General features: G+C 46.6%; 1 protein-coding gene across 3 annotated transcripts; it reads right to left on the minus strand.

Moving 5' to 3' along the window:
* Window positions 1-1,079: 1,079 nt before the first annotated feature.
* slc35f4 (solute carrier family 35 member F4) lies at window positions 1,080-18,328 on the minus strand. Of its 3 annotated transcripts, none has more exons than XM_030117524.1 (7): window positions 17,985-18,328; window positions 4,475-4,775; window positions 3,408-3,627; window positions 3,162-3,287; window positions 2,887-3,079; window positions 2,230-2,319; window positions 1,080-1,750 (listed from the first exon to the last, which is right to left on the minus strand). In XM_030117524.1, the coding sequence occupies exons 1-7, from the start codon at window positions 18,214-18,216 to the stop codon at window positions 1,509-1,511; spliced, it is 1,404 nt and encodes a 467-aa protein (XP_029973384.1). In that variant the 5' UTR covers window positions 18,217-18,328; the 3' UTR covers window positions 1,080-1,508. The 3 variants fall into 3 exon arrangements, with proteins under 3 accessions (XP_029973384.1, XP_029973385.1, XP_029973386.1); XM_030117525.1 differs by lacking the exon at window positions 17,985-18,328 and adding an exon at window positions 8,859-9,068; XM_030117526.1 differs by lacking the exon at window positions 17,985-18,328 and having other exon boundaries at window positions 4,612-4,740.
* Between the last annotated feature and the right edge of the window lie 2,143 nt (window positions 18,329-20,471).

Here is a 20,471-nt window from a genome sequence, read left to right on the forward strand (position 1 = left end):
TGTTATTTGCCTACTGTAGACGTGCTCACACACGACACACGGACACTCCGGTTTAAGTCTTCTTCTTTTGTTTCATTATTTTTGACGCTACTCCACTTGGTGCGAGTGCTGCCCCCACATGGCCGACTGAGAGGCTGCATGCACGTCGGCAGGCTTTGTTTGGGACGGTTTGGTTACAGACACACCAAAGTAATGCATGAACTGAGCGTTCATATCAAACTGAAACCAATCCTAGTCTTATCATAGATGTAAATAGAAAAGGCTAAAAAGTATAGCCATGACACAGCTTGTTAATATTAGCTAGACCTGCTTAGCTTTGGCTGATTTTAGCTAGCTAGTTAGCTAGTCTGTCAGTTCATTTATTTTAACATGAAAAACTGGTCTGCCAAAATAATGTCAATAATAATGTCGTGGATGGCACAAGAGATGTATAGTGGACTTGAATAACTCACCTTGAGACGTAGAGAAATTCAGCGTCCTCCAACACCAGAGACAAGCTGCAGTGAACTCCCGCTCGGCTTTGCTGCGCATGTGCAGTCCTGAATGCAGTGTTTATTCACCGTGACAAAAAGTTTCCAGTCCAGCTTACACACATGAATTTAGTTGTAAACTTTTTTCAGGCTAAATTGGTTCCTTACTTATATTGATTGAGTTGAATCAACAGGTTTCTAAGATATGAGTAAAGTGCACAAATGTAATTTAAGTAAGAATAATTATTAGGTTTTAGAGTGTACAGGACAACAAAAAAAAAAGGTTGCACCTGCAGTTGCTGACTCCCAACACACATTAAAAGTTTCCTGTTTTCATTGGAAAATGTAAACAGGCTCTTAGAGTTAATTCGTCCTGTGAGCCGATTGGAGCCACTGGTTACATGCAGTGTTTAAGTCTTTTCTTCCTTTTAAGTATAAGTTACACCATTTAATTCACTGTTTCAGCTTTAAAATCATAAATGGCTAAACGAATCCAGCCTAAACTGAGGGTGTAACGTCTCTGTTGTACGTTTAACCTCCAAGACAAACATCCTCATGTCATAACATGTTTAGATTCTGAGAGAAGATTCAGTCCCATACATGAGGAGCTGAAGGTTTTAAGTCTTTTATTATAAAAACAAAAGAGTCTATACATTACGCATAGTATAATGATCATTCTTGTATATAATACTATTGATTCAGACTTAAAATTAATACTCTTATGGATACAGATCTAAATAAATATCATAAATACATATAAGATTGAGCCAAACTGGCCCTGCCGATAGTTATATTCACAGAATACAGTCCAGTGTCGGGGGAAGCCGGGCAGCTCTTGGTTCGGGAGCGTGCGAAGGGACGAGACGGAGCGTGGCGAGGATTCCAGAAAGTAAAAAACACTTTCGAGCCTTTCGTTCTGCATGAACCACGAAAGTCCTCATTCATGAAGTCGTCCTGATGCGAGGCGACGGAGACCCAGACCCAGACCCAGACCCGCCACGCCTCCCGGGCGGAGGAGAGGAGAGCCTCGCGGCGGCGTCACGCCAAGGGGATGGACACGGTGCCGTTGGCCCGGCTGCGGCTCCGGGTGTGGACGCTGGAGTCCGTCAGCTCCTCGCCGTGCTCCTCCGACTTCTTGTCGGCGATGGCGGCGAGGAAGCGCAGCGTGACGGAGTCCCACTCCTCGGGCAGCAGCAGCAGCAGGAAGCCCAGGCAGATGATGCAGGTGGCGGCCAGTCGCACCACGCTGAAGATCACCTCGTGCTTCAAGACGTCCACGGCTGACGGGAGAGGGAGCCAGAGGGCCGCGTGCGGAGAGGCAGAAAAACACAAACAAACCCAGATTAATTACACAAAGTAAGGTAAACCGCAGGACGCCGCGGCCGGAGGGGATGAGTGGAGCAAATGCGGCTTATCATCAGCACGAGCGATCCACTTCATCCCGGGCCGCTCTCACCCACTGACCTTCATACGGTCCGTCACGGCTAAAGAAAAGAGTTTGTCTGCAGGCATTTAGTGTCGCCTTGGCAACCTGATCCTCCCTGAGCGAGGGGATAGTTGCAGGGTCTGTGAATGCGCGCCGATGATTGGGTTTCCAGAGCGGCAGACTTGCTGTGTAATCAGTTTGCTGCAGCGGCCCTGAGTGCTGACCTCTCGGCGCGTGCGGCCATTTACTCCCTCTTTATTTACAGGACAGCGATCAGGAAGCAAACATCGTAAATAACAAGTGCATATGAAGAGTTCCTGCCGCTGACCTTACCTGCGTTGCCGGGCACACTGAGCAGGGTGCCGATGGAGATGAGGATGGGGTAGGTCAGCACCACACCCACATGGACCAGGATGTTGAACACTGCGGGTCGGTCCAACAATTAGTCAGTTTACACATTTTGTTCCCACATTTCTGACGTTCAGAAAAAAGTAATCGAGATCATCGCATGACTGTGACTCGCCGGCGTCAGTATTCCTCTCAAAGCACCGCTCTGTCTTTACTTCCTCAGTCTGGTAAAACCCCTGAAGCACAAAAGCTTTGTCTTTCCTTTTTTTTTTTTAATTTCCAAAAGTCTAAACCTCCCCAAAAATAGTCAGTAACAGCTGAATAACTGCACAGCAGAAACAATAACCTGGAGCTCAGTGGCACAGAGGCAACGGAGCGAAATAATAGAAGTGTCCTTATTGTTATCACCGGGCCAGAATGCCATTTAGAGAAAACTTTAGCAAAAATTGACATTTCTACTCCTACGCACAGACGGCTGCGGGAAATTAAAAGTTTCAGAACAAAGAATCGATGACAGATGTTACTGAACCGAAGCTTTAGGAAATTATGTTAGTGGAGAAATGAAGCATGACGAACGCTACGTCGATTTCACACACAGAAGTAAGAACCTGAACGGTGCCCTGGGAGTTTTTCCTCTCTCACCTAGCCAGAGTCCAGCCAGTCCACACAGGTAGCCCCAGGGCAGCGAGGACAGCGAGCCCCAGTGCTCCACCTTGGTGAAGTAGAGGATGAGCGGCACACAGGAGATGAAGATGAGGTTGAAGAAGCCCATGGTGGAGAGGAAGTGAGCCACCTCCCCGAGGTTGGCGCTGCCCAGGAACATCTTGAACAGCACCTGAAACGGCGAGGAGACGACCATTTAACTCACGGCCGACCGCGGACAGATCTCTGAAGAGATCCGAGCGCTGTGGTCCGACCTTATACAGGGCCGACGTGGAAGCTGAGCCCACGGCTAGAGCCACGCCCACAAAGGAATCGCCGTGGAAACCGTCAGCGTACGCCATCATGACGATGCCCGTGATGGCCATGATGGCTGCCACGATCTGCACACACAGATTGAGAGCAGGTAAAAACTACAAATCATTGGAATTATACGTCTTTCTCATGGGTTTTTTTTCCTTTATTTGCTAGATTTGTGTTTGTTTGTGTGATTCTGGACCGACCCGGACACCCATGAAGCGGTCCTTGAGGACGATCCAAGACAGGAGGAAAACAAAGGCCTTGTGGCAGCAGTAGAGCGCAGAGACATCAGTGGCGGTCAGTTTCTTCAAGGCTAAGAGGTACAAGTAGTTGGTGAGAGTCCACAGGATGGAGAACGGCGCCGTGCGCTTCACGAAGAGCTTGAGAGTCATCCCGTCCTCCCCGAAGAGCCGGCTGCACTCCCTGCCAGCGAGAACAGACACAGGCGGCGGGCGCCACGTCATTCGGGAGACCGCGGCACGTTAGCCGTCGCCTGGCTGCCTCTCCTCATGGAAAGTCAGGTGGTTTCAATCTGTTCCAACTGAACGAGAAAAGGCGGCAGAGCCTCCCGGGGCGGCTGGTGAAGCATTTGAGCAGTTACAGCGAAAACGTGTGAATCCTGCCTGTTTTACATCATGATAACTGATGCAGGCGTAAACATAGCAGATCATCGTTCTGCAGGTACATCCCAGCTGATATTCTTCTGATCTCAAACAAATCTGTCTTACCTTTATTTTAAGATTTACCATTAGAAACCATACCTTGTACATTACAGAAAAAAAAAAAAGCTGAACTACAGTTTCTTCATTCTATTCTGTAACGATGAGTCCCTTCTCTCTGAGGATAAACTCCCATCTCGGGGTGTTTTGGTGCTCTGATGCTGCTTCAGTTTCCTTTCATTCGCCAGCTGTTTACTGTAAAAGATGCATTAAGCTCTGCTTTCATCCATTGCCTCAGTGTACCTCTCTCGATACACTCTTCCCTCTGATTCATCTATTTCTTCAGCCTGACGTGCCGCCACTCTGCCAGCGTCTCTGTTTAAAGAAACAATCTTATGTTTGAAGGTTTGAATCCCAACGCTGGCAGGTTCCATTTGGGGACGAACCTTGACTTCATTCCCCAGGTGTCCACTGCTACTCATAAATGTGACCTCATCCCATCATGCACCTTCCAAAACACCAAGAGAAACAGAACTGCATCTCATATGAACCATTGAAATAGGCAGGATATCAGGAAATGAGCCTTTCTGTGAAGAACTTTAAGCGTTTACCTAAATTTCTGAATGGGGGTCTGCTTCTCGCGTGTGGTCACCACGTGACCCGAGTAGTAGATGGGAAAGAAGAGGATGTTCCAGTTGCTGCTGAACCAGGAGATGAAGAAGGGACAGGAGAATGACTGGAAGGTCACCTTCACAACCTGCGTGGTGCCCACCCAGGACGAGGAGACGCACAGCACCATCAGAAGCCCGCCCAGCACCTTCACAGCTGTGTTGGTACATGTCTGGTAGGAGCGGCTTTCTCCGCTGGTCTCGCTGCCCGGCGTCTCGGCGTGAGACTCCGAACCATCTTCTCCTGGTGACAGAGGGAGGACAGGAGGAAACAGAAAGCCTGGTTACACTGTGATTCAAATCACACTTCTCTAACATGTCCCAAACTCCAAGCATCTGCTGTGTCTGATGTTTTCCACAGGGTGACTCTGGACGGAGTCCAGCACATAAGGATCTATCGACCGATCGTCCTCGGTGATCACTCCCTTCTTGCTGTAAAGGCACTAAACGCGCGGGGCCGGAGCTTTGTTGGAAATGTGTCGGGTTAGCATGCAGGCTGTGTGCGTGTGTCCGAAATAGCCCGCTGGCCTCATGATGCAGCGTATGCTGCACACACTCCTCGTAGTCAGGCGTGCACAGAAACCCGACGCCCAGAAAGGGAGAGTAAACCTGAGCGCACGACTTTCCACGAGAAAGTCATGACAACCTTGATCCTCAGACGGCAAACGCATGGATGGATGGATGGATGCATGGATAGAGAGAGAATGAGAGAGAGAAGGATAGAAAGATGTTTTAGAGGCTTTACTTTAATCTTATGCCAGTGACGCAGGGCAGATCTGGACCGGTGCCCTAATGGACTGCGGGTGAAAGTGGCTTCTGGACCTCAACTATGCTGTATAATACGTGAAGTGCTGTGTCTGTCTGTGTGTGTGTGTGTGTGTGTGTGTGTGTGCATTTCCGGAGAGAGCTCAGATCCGTTCTTTACCTCTCAACAGTGCGATCAATTTACACAAGGGCAGGAATAAAAGATGACATGTGCAGGGTGTTGGCTGCCTTTCGCTCCCTCTGCTAGTTCAGCACGTGAATCTCTGCCGTTTCCACCGTGGCTCCAGATTCCCGAGCCGCTGGAAAACGGCATCGGTTACAGCGCCTCTCTCTCTCCGCAGCAGCAGCAGGCCATCTCAGGGGTGCTCATTATTACATCTCATAGTATTTTGTTAGTTATCTGCACAGAGACCTCAGCAGGATCGCACCCACAATGCTGAGATCTTTGTTTTCATCTGAGGAAATATGTGGAGCACAGCACACACACTTTGGTCGAATAACTCACTGCTGCCAGGAACAGTGATGGCTGCTTATTTATTGTGGAGTTATCTGGCATATTTCTTTATTAAAAGAGAAAGTTTTAATCAGAGTAAGTGGTTTAAAATTCATCGATGTATGAGACGGCAGCGCTGCAGCATTATCAAATTGGTTTCAAATGTACCAGAGTGACTGTAACGTCCGGGCAGTGGAAAACAGCTTTACGCAAGAAAAGCTACTGAATTAATTTGAAAAAAATTCAACTTTAAAAATCATCATGTTACTTTTTTCACTGTAGATCAGAATAGACATTTCAGAACATTAACAGAAAATAGTTTTTAGTGTTTTTAGTTACATTAAATATTCTGACACAATCTGGCTTTAGAGAGCCAGGATCAGACTTTGAGCCTCTTAGTTGGAATAAAGTTTGTTTGTATTTGTGTTTTAAGTTTGCATGTTCTTCCCAAGCCAGGGTTTGAATCCCGACCCTCAACCTGTCTCTGTCCGTCTGGTTCTGCGGGTTTCTTCCTGTTTAAAGGGAGTTCTTCCTTCCCTCCGTCTCCTGAGCTCCCTCATGCTGTGCCGTGTTTCAGAATCACATGCGGTGGTTGTCTCTCTACTCCAACCACTTATTGTGGTTTTACAGTTTGTTTTGTCTGCACTAAATCATGACTTATTGTTCTGTAGTTGTGTGTTTGGCCCGTCCAGGCCTCGGCGCCGCTGCGACCGTCTCCTGGCCTCGGCGCTGAGCTGGACGAAGCCGTGTGCTTGATGGACGGACGGATCTGTCTTCGGTTGAACCACTAACTGCTCCGAAATGCGACGCTTCTCTGTTTTGACATGAAATCTTGATCTGGAAAGCGTCCAGTAACCAGAGCTGTCAGATAAAAGTGGTGCAAATAGTAAAGCTGAGTAGCTGTGAAAGTATTCAATTACTTAGTACTGAGAGCATTTCTGAGCAGGAATCCTGAGTCCAGGTTAGTGGATAAAAAAAATTCCCCGAACTGTAAATGACAATGAAAATCTTTTGAAATAAAACCTGCACTGAGTGTTTTTTTTTTTTTTCTTTTTTTTCTTCACTTCAGCTGGTGTGGAAACACGCTGTCAGAAAAATAAAAAGCTCAGACAAGATGTTTAACCTCACAGCAAATCCCAGCTGGCAGCGGTTCGACGGAGCGCCGTGGAAGCAAAGTGTTCAACACTGATACAGTTTTGTTTCTGCGGGATCATCCAGGGATTCGGTCTAATTACATTCTGTCACAGCAAGGATTCCTAATCAACCTAATGAGGCTGCTGGTTGCTAACTGGAAAACGGAGCTGTGATATTTCTGCAGGAGAGAAGCAGCAATTTCAACCCCCCCCCCCCCCCCCCCCCCACCCCCCCACCCCCCCCCCCCCCCCCCCCGCACCCCCTCCACCCCCTCCTTTATGTCTGCTTTTCTTATCCATCAAGCGAGGTGGTTAGTGTTTCACAGCACTGACAAAACCTAAAGCTTTTAGTGTTGGAGAGGAGCCCACTTGTCCTGAGGTAGAAACCACTACAGGCTCAGCCGGTGCCAAGACGCAGTAATATTATCACGCTACGATTCCCCCGCGCCCGGACCGAGCTGTAATGGCCAGAAATCTGTTCTCATAAACACACGGCGTTATTGCTGACTGATAATGGAGGTGAGAGAAGTTGCAAGGGAAACAATAAAATAAATAAAAACACGGGCTGCAGAGGAATGCTGAACGGACGATTTGATGTTAAACTGCTGGGGAAATGATTGAATTTTTTTTTTTTTACCTCGGCTATCAAATAAATTGGTGCCTAGTTATGAGTCCTGATAATGAGCAACACTGCAGAGCACTGTGCAGAACCTCTCCAAACATTTTCACACTTTCTGAAGATTCCAGGCTGTTTATGAGAGCCAGAGTTGAGAGGAGCTCTCCATTAGCATGTTTACATCCTACTCAGCTCTGAGTGAAACTACAGCTGTTTGGAAAAACTCATGTAAAAGAATAATTGGACATTTTCACAGCATTTTCATTAGAATCCACTGAAATCCGTTGCCCTGGATGGAAAATCTTCTCAAACAAACTACTTGAAAGCCACACCAGGACATTTTCCCTGTAATATCAAAGCATCACCAGAGGCCTACAGAGTCCAGCAAATGTGCCATTTAACAATTGTTACGTTGCTCAGATTGTGAGTTTATTATCAGAAGTAACGTAGGATTTTAAAGTCACAAAATAGATTACATGAAAATGTTTTAAACATGAGTAAAAAGTACTGAATTCTGTTACTCTGAGTAATTAATCAGTACAGATGTCCACTGAGGAGTCGAGATCTGGTGTAATTCATTGAGAAAGTAGCTGACTGGTCCACTGTGTAAACCACAGTGCAGCGTGGGATCACTCAGCCGTTACCGGAGCCGATCCACTCCGTGTGACGCAGTGTGCTGCCTGAACCTCACATTTCAATCCATTCTACGCTTTATCCCTGACAGTGATGGATGGAGCCCCGCTGAGAACAGAGACGGGCTCACGTTCATGTCTGCAGCGTTGCTGAAGCTCGTGTGCGTCAGACGCGTCACGTACTGCGTAAACATCTCATTTTTGGAAAAGTATTTTAAGTCTACTTGTAACTTTTCCCGCCCTGTGTTGAGGAGTTCTGGCTGTTTTGTCACCGCTGCTGTGCTTTAATGATCGTGCTTGTAGCAAATAAACCAGCACTGCTCAATAATCCTCATTATGCAAGAATGAAGTGGAACGCTTTCATGAGTTCAGAGCTGAAATTCTCATCTGCACAAATGGCTTTTTCAGCATCAAGAGATGGAAACAAATCAAATCTATGAATCTATTTCTGAATCCAAAGCTAACCTGCTTTACCCGTCTTCAACGCCGTCGTCTCTGACTTCACGTATTTCAAGCCCATTCAGCATCAGACGTTCTGTGCATGTGATGCATCATGGGAAACTGAACTGAGATTAAAGTTCCTCTAAGTTTCATGCAGGCTAATGATTCAGATCACGCACACACACACACACACACACATACACACACACACACTGACGTGGGTGAGTGTGTGGATCTGCAGGTTTACCTTCAGAGACGGGGCAGGTGAGGACCTGAGTGCTGTACGAGCTGAGAGGAGCCACTCGGGCCGAGTGCTTCTTCATCCTCCACTGGGGGCACCACACACTGTCCTCCCCTGAAGGTGTGTGTATGTGTGTGTGTGAGTGTGGAAGTGTGTTGGGCTGCTGCAGGCTCAGCAGCTCGTCCTGCGCGAAGCGAGCATCCTCAGACTCCTGACTCCTCCACTGCTTCCTCCTCGCCCTCCCCCCCTGCGTCCGTCACTCTCCTCCCCGATCTCTGTCAACTCTTGGCTCGTCCCCCCCGGCGCTCCGGTCCAGACTCTCTGCTCTGGTCTCCGGGCCGGCGCTCCCCGCTCCGCCTCCCGTCTGTGTGGACGGTGACCCGGCTCGGTGGCAGTGGAGGCTCTACTGTTGCACTGTCATGCTGTGATCCGGCGCTGCTTCTGTCTCCAAGGGAGACTGAGCTTCAAGTGTGTGTGGCATGGTGCAATCACTCCCCTCATCTCTTTCTATCCTCCCCCCTCCTCCGTTCCTCTCCGACTCACGCGCTTTTTCCCCTCCTCTTCTGTTCCTCCACAAATCAGCGGCTTTGTTTGGAGGGTAACCAAGCAGCCCGGGCTAATGATGCTGTGCTGGCTGTGCCCCCTCCGATCCTCCCCGTCCACCTGACCAGGCTCTCCGAACGCCTTCCCTCCCTGTCGCTCTCCACACACTCTTGTCCTCTGTCTTCCAATGACTCTCTCCTTTCTTGGCACATCTCCTGCTCTTGACGACTCCTTGAGAGTCAGATTATTTGGTAGGGCTCTTTCTGTATTGAGCCACAGTCTCAAACCGGCGCACGCCGTGAACATCAGACACATAAAACAATCCCTCAGATATAAATCCTTTCAAGGAGACAGGTAATATTAGCGCTCTCATTATTCAGAAGTGGGATAAGAGGCCTCTCTGCCCACAGTGCTACCATGACTCCACATTGCATTGATGTGTAGTCCACAGGAATTTGTATTTTATACAGGTTAAAGAAGGAAAAAGAGTACCTGACTCTCATAGGAAACTGTTTTGTGGAAAGATGAAACCAAAACAAAGCTTTTTAACAGCACACACCAACACTTTGTTTACTGGTCGCACACTGAACCATTTCAGGAAACAAGCCCCCTACCAACAGTCCGGCATGGTGGAGGAACCATAATGCTGTGGGGCTGCTTTGCTGCATCCTTTGCTGGAGGACATGAGCGTATCACAGGAATCATGAAATCAGAGAATTATCAAGAGATTTTAGAGCAAAATGTCAGATCCAAAGTAAGGAAACCTGGGCTGAGTCGAAGTTCATGGTCCTCCGGCAAGATGAAGACCCAAAGCAGACGTCCAGAAGAACGCAAGAGTGGTAGGCATGGGCTGTTTCAAAGTGAACAGCAACAAGTCTGGACTGAAATCTGCCATTAAAGAAAGATTCCTGGAAACCATCAAGAGTTTGAACAAAGTGCGAAGGAGGAGTTTGAGACAATACCAGCTGAGAAGAGGAAGAAGCAGGCTAATACCCCTTTCTCACTGCAACTAGCGGGTCGAACCGTGTTTTCGACCCGCTAACAATCGGCTTCTGGACTCCTTTCCCACCGCCTGCAGACCCGGGTCTAACTGCCTGCTGGCGAGCCGCGCCGCTGGGTCATGTTGACGAAGGAAATCTCACCTGTGTCCAGAAACAGCAACTAGCACGCTAACGTAGCCACGCTGCGTCGATGTCATCACGTAAGTTCCTGTATGTATCCCTCCCACTCAAAGCCGTTAGAAAGGCGACCCGGTAAAATCCCGGTTCGATTGCAGGGTTGAAAGACCTGGGTCTAAATGCCGATTGAACCCTTTCACACTGCCATGAGGAGCCGATTTTTAGCGGGTTTAAACGGGTTTTTTGGCCAGTGGGAAAGGGGCTTAAGAAATGTTTTTCGGCCGTCATTACTGTCAGTGGGTGTGTGGAGCCTAATGTCAAAGAGAGGTGTTGTTATGGCTGGATCCTCCACTGGCTGGTTTTCATCCTTGTGCATGCAGGTTTTCTCAGGTACAACAGTTTGTTCCCAGAGTCAAGAAACATGCATCCAAATCATCTGGGCCTTTCTAGTTTTGAAAATTGATGAGTTTTTAACAATTCAACTGGAACACAAAGACCCCACGATCTGTCAGTAATGTGACAAATGTATAATGTTGATCATAGAATTATTGTTTATTTGCTTACATCAGCTCAATAAGGTCTGTGTTACCGCTTTAACCCAACCTGCTGCACTTACTGTAAGCGCTTCTATATTCGGTACTGAAGATACTTCTACTCAGGATGTTAATGCAGTATTTTTTTTACATTAAATATTAACATTTTAATGCTGATACCTTCATAATTTTATGACTTGAATGCATTTTTCTTGCGACGTCAAGGGAAACCCTCCCATGGGCGTCCATGTGGGCCTGAGGAGGGTCAGTCTGGGTCGTGTGAGTCAGCTCCAGGACGGTGGTCAGGAGTTTCCATTTCAAGGAAAGCCCTCAAGTCATTCAATCTCCAGCTGAGCTTTAGGGGCCTGAACTCTTAATGGATCTCAATATTGCCTGGGTCTGTACTTCAACAACACATCGATGGTTCTGCGGTCAGACACACGAAGCCAGTAACATCATCCTAATATAGCCCATGTTGTGCTGCGCTCACCAATAAAATGTGGGCGTAGCACAGTAAACCAGGAAGCACTCGAGGTAAACATTGGAAAAATGCAACGAGCTTTGGGCTGATTTTTTATGAAACGCTCCATGACAGTGTTTTCAGTGTGTAAGTTGCAGGATTTCCGTCAGCATCACTCCCAGCCCCTCCTCTCTTGTCTGTCTCCAGTTTCCAAAAAGCTCGTCAGCCAAAATCCTGGTGAAACTACAAAGAGCATCGCAGATCAGAGTGCTTTCCGTGCATTCTTCAAACTGAGAGAGGAGCGAAAACAGCTCGGTTATTACTTGGCCGTTTGCTACGATGGACCCAGTAAAAAACAGGGTCACGTTCCAGTAAAATCGCAATGGTTTAATTGTTACACTGCAGGTTTTCATTCTGCTGAAACGCCTTGAACAGGCAGCTCTCTGATGTGATTTTTTTTTAGGACAATGCCACAGTGGCCACACAGTGAGACGGAACGAGTGTGACACTAATGCAAAAAGCATTAGACGCTGCCATGAGAGCCGGCTCTGTTTAAAATGTTTGTGCATTAAAATCTGCGACGAGCACGAGCGAATAATGTTTGATCAGGTGTAAGCAGGGGATAAGCTGGGGGGGTTCGGATCCCCTGAGGAGGGCTAAACTTAAAAATAGCTCTGCTGATAGAGAGGAGCCAACGAGCCGTCGAGGAGGGGACAGAGAAAGCACGGTGTCAGCACAGGATGGTAATCGCTATCAGATTAGGAGGAATACCTGGAGTGCAGACGCCACGGAGTGGGGGGGGGGATTCAATCTCAAATATTAGACATAGGGCTCAAACTTTAGACCATTCCCTCTCTCTGCTCAGCTTAGAACAATTCCACTTCAGTAAAATTCAACAAAATCACACAAAAAAAGTCCAATCAGGGCCTTTTTCCAAAAAACAAAACAAAACAAAACAAAACACAACCTCAACCCAAATGTTGCTCAGTTTACATGTGTTTCATTTCGAAGCATCCTTCCTGTTTACCTCCATAGCAACAGCGGCTCTGCCGTGCACACTGACGCACTCGACCCATTCACTCTCTTTTGTCATTGAGATGAACGCCGCGCGCCTCAGTGCGTCGCCTCTTTGTCTCGAACCTCCTCTCTGTTGCTCGCCATCACATCTACATGAGGGCCGGGAGGAGGGAGCGAGCGAGCTCCATCAGCCAGCCCCTGAATAAATCTCTCCCTGTCAGGTGAGTTTCCAGTAACAGTAACTCATCCCGGCAGTTCGAGCGTGGACAGCGCTGGAGGACGAGGACACCTGGTGGCCGAGAGGATCTGATGCATCAAAGGTGCAGGGCGGAACTGGGAAACACCGATGAGCGTGAGGATCGTGAAAAATGTCATCGTCACTCCCCGAGGACCGATACCTGAAAGCTACAGCAAATCATTCATTAGGGAAAACTATGCATTTGTTTTTGTTTTTGTTTTTTTTTTTGGTCAAACATGAGGCCCGTGGGCCATAAATGGCCTGTAAGAGACCCCAGTCTGGCCACCAATCCATCAAGCAAACTGCAAAAATGTCAAAGAAAACATTGATTTTGTAACAAATTCCTTAAGAGTATCGGACAAAACACAACTCCAGCTGGAAGCTGATGAGCTAAAACACACTGAATGTGAATGAAGTCAGCATGGCAGATGGTGCAAACAACCTCTGAATTTGTCCAATTAGTGTGATGACTTCTTCATTTTGCTTTTATTGACACTGTTCTCTTCAAAATCTGCTTCTTCACTATAATTATTAAGTTATTAACAGAATCAAACGTCTTTAATGGTGCATAACAAGAAGAAAACAATTTCCAGTTATCACATAGTGTAACTTTTAGTTATGACTTGACTTCATAGTCAAATGAACAACATGATGAGTGTAATTTTAAATTTCCCACACTCCTTCTATATGATACAATGACAGACGGGAACCTTGTCCACCATGAAGCTTCTGCTCCTTGACTGATTGAAATCCCTTATAGACCCTCAGTAGTGATCAGTCGTCATGCAGGGAGTCAGATCATCATCTGAAAACACACCACTGGTTTATTCAAAGCAGACCTGGACATTTGAGGGCTGGTCAAGCGGTTGTAGCCTGTGGTTTGTCCTGCATGAGGTATAGTTAACTATTTGTGTGCATTACAGGAAATATTTCCTTGCATGAAAGACATTTTCACTCCTGAATTACCAACTAGTGACAAAAAAATGAAAATGAAAAAAGAATGAAACACCTGACAAATGCAGAGTCTTATTAAAAAAACTGAATAAACAAGAAAAAAAAAAACCCAGCAGAATCTAACCAGGAGCATTTGCGCTGTGAGGTGTCAGCACTAACCACTTCTCCACCGTGCCATCCTATTTGCTATCTGGCTGGTGTGTCTATTGTTGTTATTAGATTTACAAACCACAAGAGGACAGTGTTCAGCTGCGGCTGTACCTCCTGCGCTGACGCTGCAGAGGAGCCACAGACCACACTCCTCTGACACCCTCCTGTTATGTAATATTACTTCTCACAAAGTTCAGAAAGTGAATTTTCTGGATCCGGGCAAAATGTGAAATGTCCTGACATGCGAGTCGGGCCGTGTCTGAGCGGGAGCGGCGTGGCGGGAGCACAGGTCAGCACTTCTGCAGCTCCACAGGAGGAATAATGCGTCCATTACTCGCATGGCGTTTCTGCTCATTCCCATGAGCACATAAGACTAACAGCACTCCAGGAGCCATTCAGGCAAAGCTCATATCCCATTCGGTCGCGCTGGGTTAAAAATAGCGGCGGGCGAGCAGACGTGGGAACGGAGCGGTCCAAAATAAGTAGGAGGAGGAGAAGATTCACCTGCTGTGAGTCTGACTGGATTCAAATACACCAAGAGCGCACAGAACAACACGCCGCTCTGTGAGGAATGGCGGCCTTCCTGGCCCTTCAGACTTAATTCCCCTGTTTGCACGTCAGAGAGCAGCCTGTCACGTCCGTGCACTTTACTCACTGAGAGTGGCATTCACTTTCACAGCAGATCAGACTTTACATGGTGGCCGTATTGTGTGTGCGACAGCCCAGACCCTGCCTCCAAATCTAGTCCATAATCCGCCTCCGAGGCATCTTCTAATTCACCACAGATGGCAAGTGGCAATAACAACAAACTGGCAACAAGCGCCTACTAAATTTATCATTACCCCACAGGCCTGGCAGCAGGACCACGATCGTCTGCTGAGGTGCTCTGGTATCTCAGATTATCATTTACTGAGGATGAGGCTTCCCAGCGTTTTTTGAAACGAGGCGTGTCAAACATATGGCACCCGAGTAACGAGGGGCCCGACCTGGGCCAACAGGTGAGCAAGTTACAAAGGAAATACTAACTTTAATATTTCAGAAAAAGTAAGTTCAGTTTGTGTTTTTTTGACACTAAGACATGCATGAGAGGCTAGTTTACTATATTCTGCATCAATTTACAATGATCTCATGCTATTATTTGCACTGTAAAAAAGTTAATATGTTCAGGTTTTGTGCAAATATATTGAAATAAATGATTTTTTTTCATTAGGAACTCTTAGCGGTTATGCAAAAAGGAATAATTTGAGTTCATCTGTTGGCATTTGCAGGTTTGCACTCATTAGTTTAATGATTTGGCAAAAAAAAAGCCCAAAACAATAATAATGTGCTACTTTCCAGCAGCGAAGCATTAGTCAGGAAAGTCACTTTCCACAAATTTGTTTCTAAAAATTGGCAAATAAGTGGCAAATAACTGTCTGCAGCGGGATTTCGCCCGGCGTCCTCGGAGTGACAGGCCCAGCAACAGCACGTTTAATAGCTGTGCAAGCAGAATAATGATGATGATAAGTACGCTTGCCCTGAGGAACGCCTTCTGTCTGACTGTGGCACTGGGCTGATGGCGGGATGGAAAATCACGGGGCTACAGATGGCATTTCTCCGTCACGTCCAATAACCCCCAGATACAGGAACTTTTACGAGCTTTCTATTACAAACCACACCTGCTTCTTGTAGCTGCAGCACATCCAGGTGACACTCCATCTGTTATTTTCCATGTTATGAGTCCATAAATAGAGAGGAGAGACTAAACCCTGAATCCAGAACTCCAGTAACGCTGGCTTTTCTTCTCGTGATTTCAGCCAAAGTGTTGCCGCCGTTTCACTTTGCTGTGTTTGTCTCCGAGGCCATCGAGCCGTTCAATCAGTTTTCAATTTGAAGCCAATCAGGTCTGTCGTTCGCCAGATTAATCTGGACGAGTGGAAAATATTCCCAGACGAAATGTGTGATTGCTTCCACGGTTAATCTACTGCAACCGACACCCCTGATAAACAGGAAGCAGCTAATGAGAGACGAGCTCATTTCCTTTTTCCTCAGCCTCAATCTAAGACTCCGCCGAGGTGCAGCGAGCTCGTCCCACCGAGCCTCAGCTGGAGCGCCGCCTGATTGAACCAGGCTCAATCTGCATGCCTACATTTCCTCTGAGACGCTTAACAAATTAGTCCGGCTAATGCATTTTTGTCACAGAGCGCCACGTTTTGCCAGTAGACTTGAGGAGGGGAGCCACAACGTGGAGAGAGCACGTCTCTCAGTCAGGAGTTTGTAATCGAGCTTTTATGTAACAACCGGAGGGAGACGTTGGGAAGCTTGCGTGACAAGAAAATCTCAGTTGTGTTGAAGGATTTCAGCATCTGAAGCTGAAGACAGGAAGAGGTACCAATTGTGAGGGTTTACATTGCAAAAACAAAGTCCAATCTTTGCTTTAAGGTGAACGAACTACGAAAAGAACAGCTCAATTATAGAACAAACGAATGACAGTTTGTCTAATGCTGCAGAACATAACTCCACTCCACCTGCAGAGGCGGGAATATAACATCCACCTGTCATTAATCTGTCGTCTGTCACTTCTTTCTCTGTGGATGGAGGCAGGATACAGACGCTGAGCTCACAAAACAATGTTTTCAAGTGAAAACAGAAAACTTTTGCGTCCGTTTACGTAACAACCGAGTTCAGAGAAACTGGAAACACAACTCAGGCCGCGTCTCTGCAATGCAACTGGGTTGTTTGTCCAGACAGATAAAAAGAGACATTAGTATGGACAGACGATCAAGCTGGATTGTTATTACAGTGACTCTCAACTCTAAACCTACCAAGTCCAGGAGAATCTGGACCGGGAGTCTCGAGACAAGCGTTGTTTTCTACTGAGCATGTGCAGAAGTAATATTCACTGCCTGGTGCACACTTCTGCCGTCCACACAGAAACGGAGTCTGAGTATTTTCAGAAAGTAAACCAGGATCATCAGTGGAGCAAAGAAAAAAAGTTGTGACTTATGTTTTTATTTTTAATTAAATCAAATTTAAATTGACTTATCATCCAGAAAATATGGCATTTCCAACTGATTGCTGATACTTAAAACAGAATCATTGTACCGTTACCTGTGACACCAATATCTGTATTTTGTCTATTGTTGGCCACAAAAGGACCACATGTGCAGCTGTCTGGTTTATGATAAGAAATTAAATAAATGAATAAATAAAAACGCAGTTTCACTGCCAGCATACCAGAGATCCGGCTGACAATGCAACCACAGGCAAGATTCATCACATTCTGATAATTCTCCAGCCACAAACTCTGAATGTATCCAACAAAATCAATATAATTACAATAATAAGAAAGTTAATGTTCTCTAAGTGAGTTTTACAATAAATAATATCATCCTCTGGGCCTGGATAAAACCTCTTTAAGTGCCAGTATTGGCACTTAGGTTTGACACCCCTGCTTGAGCAAAAGAGGAGTTTTCAGAGCATGTCTGGAATCAAAGTGCACCATCAGCTGCCCCCTTCAGTCCCAGCTCCTGTCTGAGCAGCATCAGCAGAATCCTCCAGTCAAGACCACGGTGACAAATGGAAATTATAGAGGGGCTGAACATATGGAGGCGCTGCTATACCTCAAGCACGTCAGGGGATTTGCTGACAGTATTTGCATGCACCGCGGGGGGGAGATGTGTTATTCTGTAAATTTATAGTTTTAATTAAATGTGTGGGGTGAACAATCCATTCAGAAGCCGCCATGCAGGCTGTGAGGGACTGCTGACTGAGGAAACAGCCGTTCAGATACAACTTCGACACAGGCTTTGACAATGAGAGCATGATTTCACACTTCCCAGAGTAATTGCATAATATGACAGCGCTGAATTGCTTTTCAGTCTTTTCTCTCTGCTTATCAGCTTCCAGTGACTGACATCAGATTGTTCCATCAAATCAGGAGAATTTGGCCTAATTATGATGAAAATTAATTGATTTTTAAAAAGATCTATTTAAAATAAACATATATTTTCCGTCTTCCTGTGAGAGTGTAATCCATGCAGCATTTGTTCCTGTCACAGCCTTCATCAACGCGCACGACCTCACACCTGGAGCAGGAATGCGTAAAAGTGTCGCATGCAGCGCGGTAGTTTCACTCACTCCGGTGGCTGGAGTAGCCCGGGTTGTAGCCGTAGTAGCCGGTGATCCTCAGGATCCGGTCCTCGATGTCGTGCACCCCGTTGGCCGTGACTTTGTGGCCGCCGTCCATGAAGCCCGCGCGGCTGCCGCCGGTCGGCGTCGCCTTGCCCGACAAGTGCGCGCTGCTGAGCGGCTCCAGGTGGATGCACGACTCGTCCGCTCCGCTCTCCGACACGCTCTCCGCGCTCATCATGGTCGGTCCGAGCGGGCAAGAGATCACAAGAGACCCGGGACGAGCCCTGATCACCGTGCGAGGGACCCGCCGGGCTGCATCAACAATTAGCAGGAGGAGGAGGAGGAGGAGGAGGAGGAGGAGGAGGAGGAGGAGGAGGAGGAGGACATCCAAATCCACATTCACATTCCTCCAGTGATGCTCCAGGACGCAGAGCAAGGTTATCAAACTCCAGCAGCCTGGCACACATCAGACACTAGGCGGCGCGGTGCTCCTTCCACATGCTTCATGTCTGGATTCAGTTCATCAGAGGAAACTTGGCTGCAGACAGAAAAACAAACTCCTGAACATCAACGGCATTCAGGACATGTAGAGCACACAGGTCTGAAATACAGAATATGAAATCTGAAAGCTGAAAATCTACCAGAATGATTAATGTGATTATTTGATGTGAGCTTTTCAATCAGCACTTTTCATGGTTTGTTACAAAACACACTCAGTAGGACTAAAACAGTATGTATTTTATGCATTTTAACCAAAATAGGGTCTTAAGCACACAACAAAAACAGATCAGTCATTTCAATTCACAATCTTAAAACCGCAACAGCAGCAACAAGTTTATGTGACATGAAAACCAAGATTATTGACAGTATTACAGTAGGAATAAAGGAAGGAGAGAAAAAAAGGTTGTCAAACATCATAGCAGAATTCCATGAAACATGAGAAATGTAAATCCGACAGCTTAGCAGCTGAATACTTCTGTGTGAATATTGATCATTGATGTACATTTCTTAACAACTTAAGATGCTTAAAATGAAATTCAACTTCAATCAGAAACAACTTGAATAATGGAGTACCGTTTCTAATTTACATTTATAGATATGGAATTTACCTGATAAAATATGGACTTATCAATATTGACTTTATGTGTTGTTTTTTTACTGTTGTTTCATTCAAGTTGTTCCCAAAATGCACGACTGTACCAGCAATGATAAAACAGACGAGTTACACTTTCAGTTTGAGTTTTACAAAATCAGTGTGGAGGGATTCAGACAGATACATGTCGGATGGATACGTGTTACGGAGAAATTGTAAAGGCAATTTTTGATTTTGTTAGCAACACAACATTTTAAAGGAACAAGCCTTGCCTTATGGGCCACAAAAATGGCTTTCCAGAAAGAAAGCCGCCCAGGTGTTATGTTCCTTCAGCATTATGGAAACATTCTCTGATATGTTTATTAGTTCATTTACTTCTCAGAAGGTCAATACTGCTTATTGCATTTGCAGTTGCAGATTGTTCACTTTGTTTTTTTATAGCTTTTCAATTATTCTCTCATTCCACTGAAAATGGAGTTTACTACTGAGCTAAATTCTTTAAATTTGAGAGTGACTTGTTTATTTTAGCAATACATTGGCTGTTCTAGATACTGGATTTAAGCTGAGAATAAGATGCCGCTGGTGTGTTGAAACGGTGACGTCTCAGTGAGGATCAGGTGGTGTCGGAGCCGCAGACGGAGGTCACTGAGGAGAACCAGAGCTGTGACTCTGCTGGAGGACATGACAGCACACGTCTCATCTGTGGCGGGGCGGAGCCTCTGGGAACGCCGTGCTCTGATTGGCGAGCTGGCTCCATCCCGGTGGCTGTCAGTCACCAAGACGTCCACCATGAGGAGAGGCCTGCAGGTGACACAGCTGCTGCAGGACGTTCACAGATGTCACTTCCGTCTTTAAAGGAGACAGTGAATCACCTGTTGCCTCCTGCTGGGATCAAACTCAGGGATTCTCCCTGACTAGTGTTGAGCTGACTGCTTCTGTTCTGCTTCTGCCCTCGACAAATACGTACTGGTTATGTTAAAGGTTAAATTTAAAAGTTATTATGGCACAATTTGAGCAGTCCGGCTTATTGCAGATTGAACTGGGCTGTATGTGGGCCCTGAACTGAAATGTACTGGTAAGAGTATAAAAACACAGTTCAGTTGTTTTGAAAGTGGCTCTCCAAATGGTTTGGTGGTCATTGTGAAGTACAGCTGCAGCTTCTACCGAAAACAGAGTATTGATGAAAAGCCTCATTAACATCAGGCTTTATTGGGCCGCTCTTCATTGCCAGGCTGATGCTGTTTTTGGACCAGGAAGCTCTCCGGGACGAGGCGATGGGGGAGAATCGATTGTTTGTACACTCTTCTGTACCGAGACGATGCTCACGGGAGAGTGTGTGACGCTCCACCTCAACAGCCGGACGACCTGGATGCTTTAATCAGTCTGGGCCTTTGAGGAAA

The sequence above is a fragment of the Salarias fasciatus genome, chromosome 19 (genome assembly GCF_902148845.1).
Source record: "Salarias fasciatus chromosome 19, fSalaFa1.1, whole genome shotgun sequence".
Classification (NCBI taxonomy): domain Eukaryota; kingdom Metazoa; phylum Chordata; class Actinopteri; order Blenniiformes; family Blenniidae; genus Salarias; species Salarias fasciatus.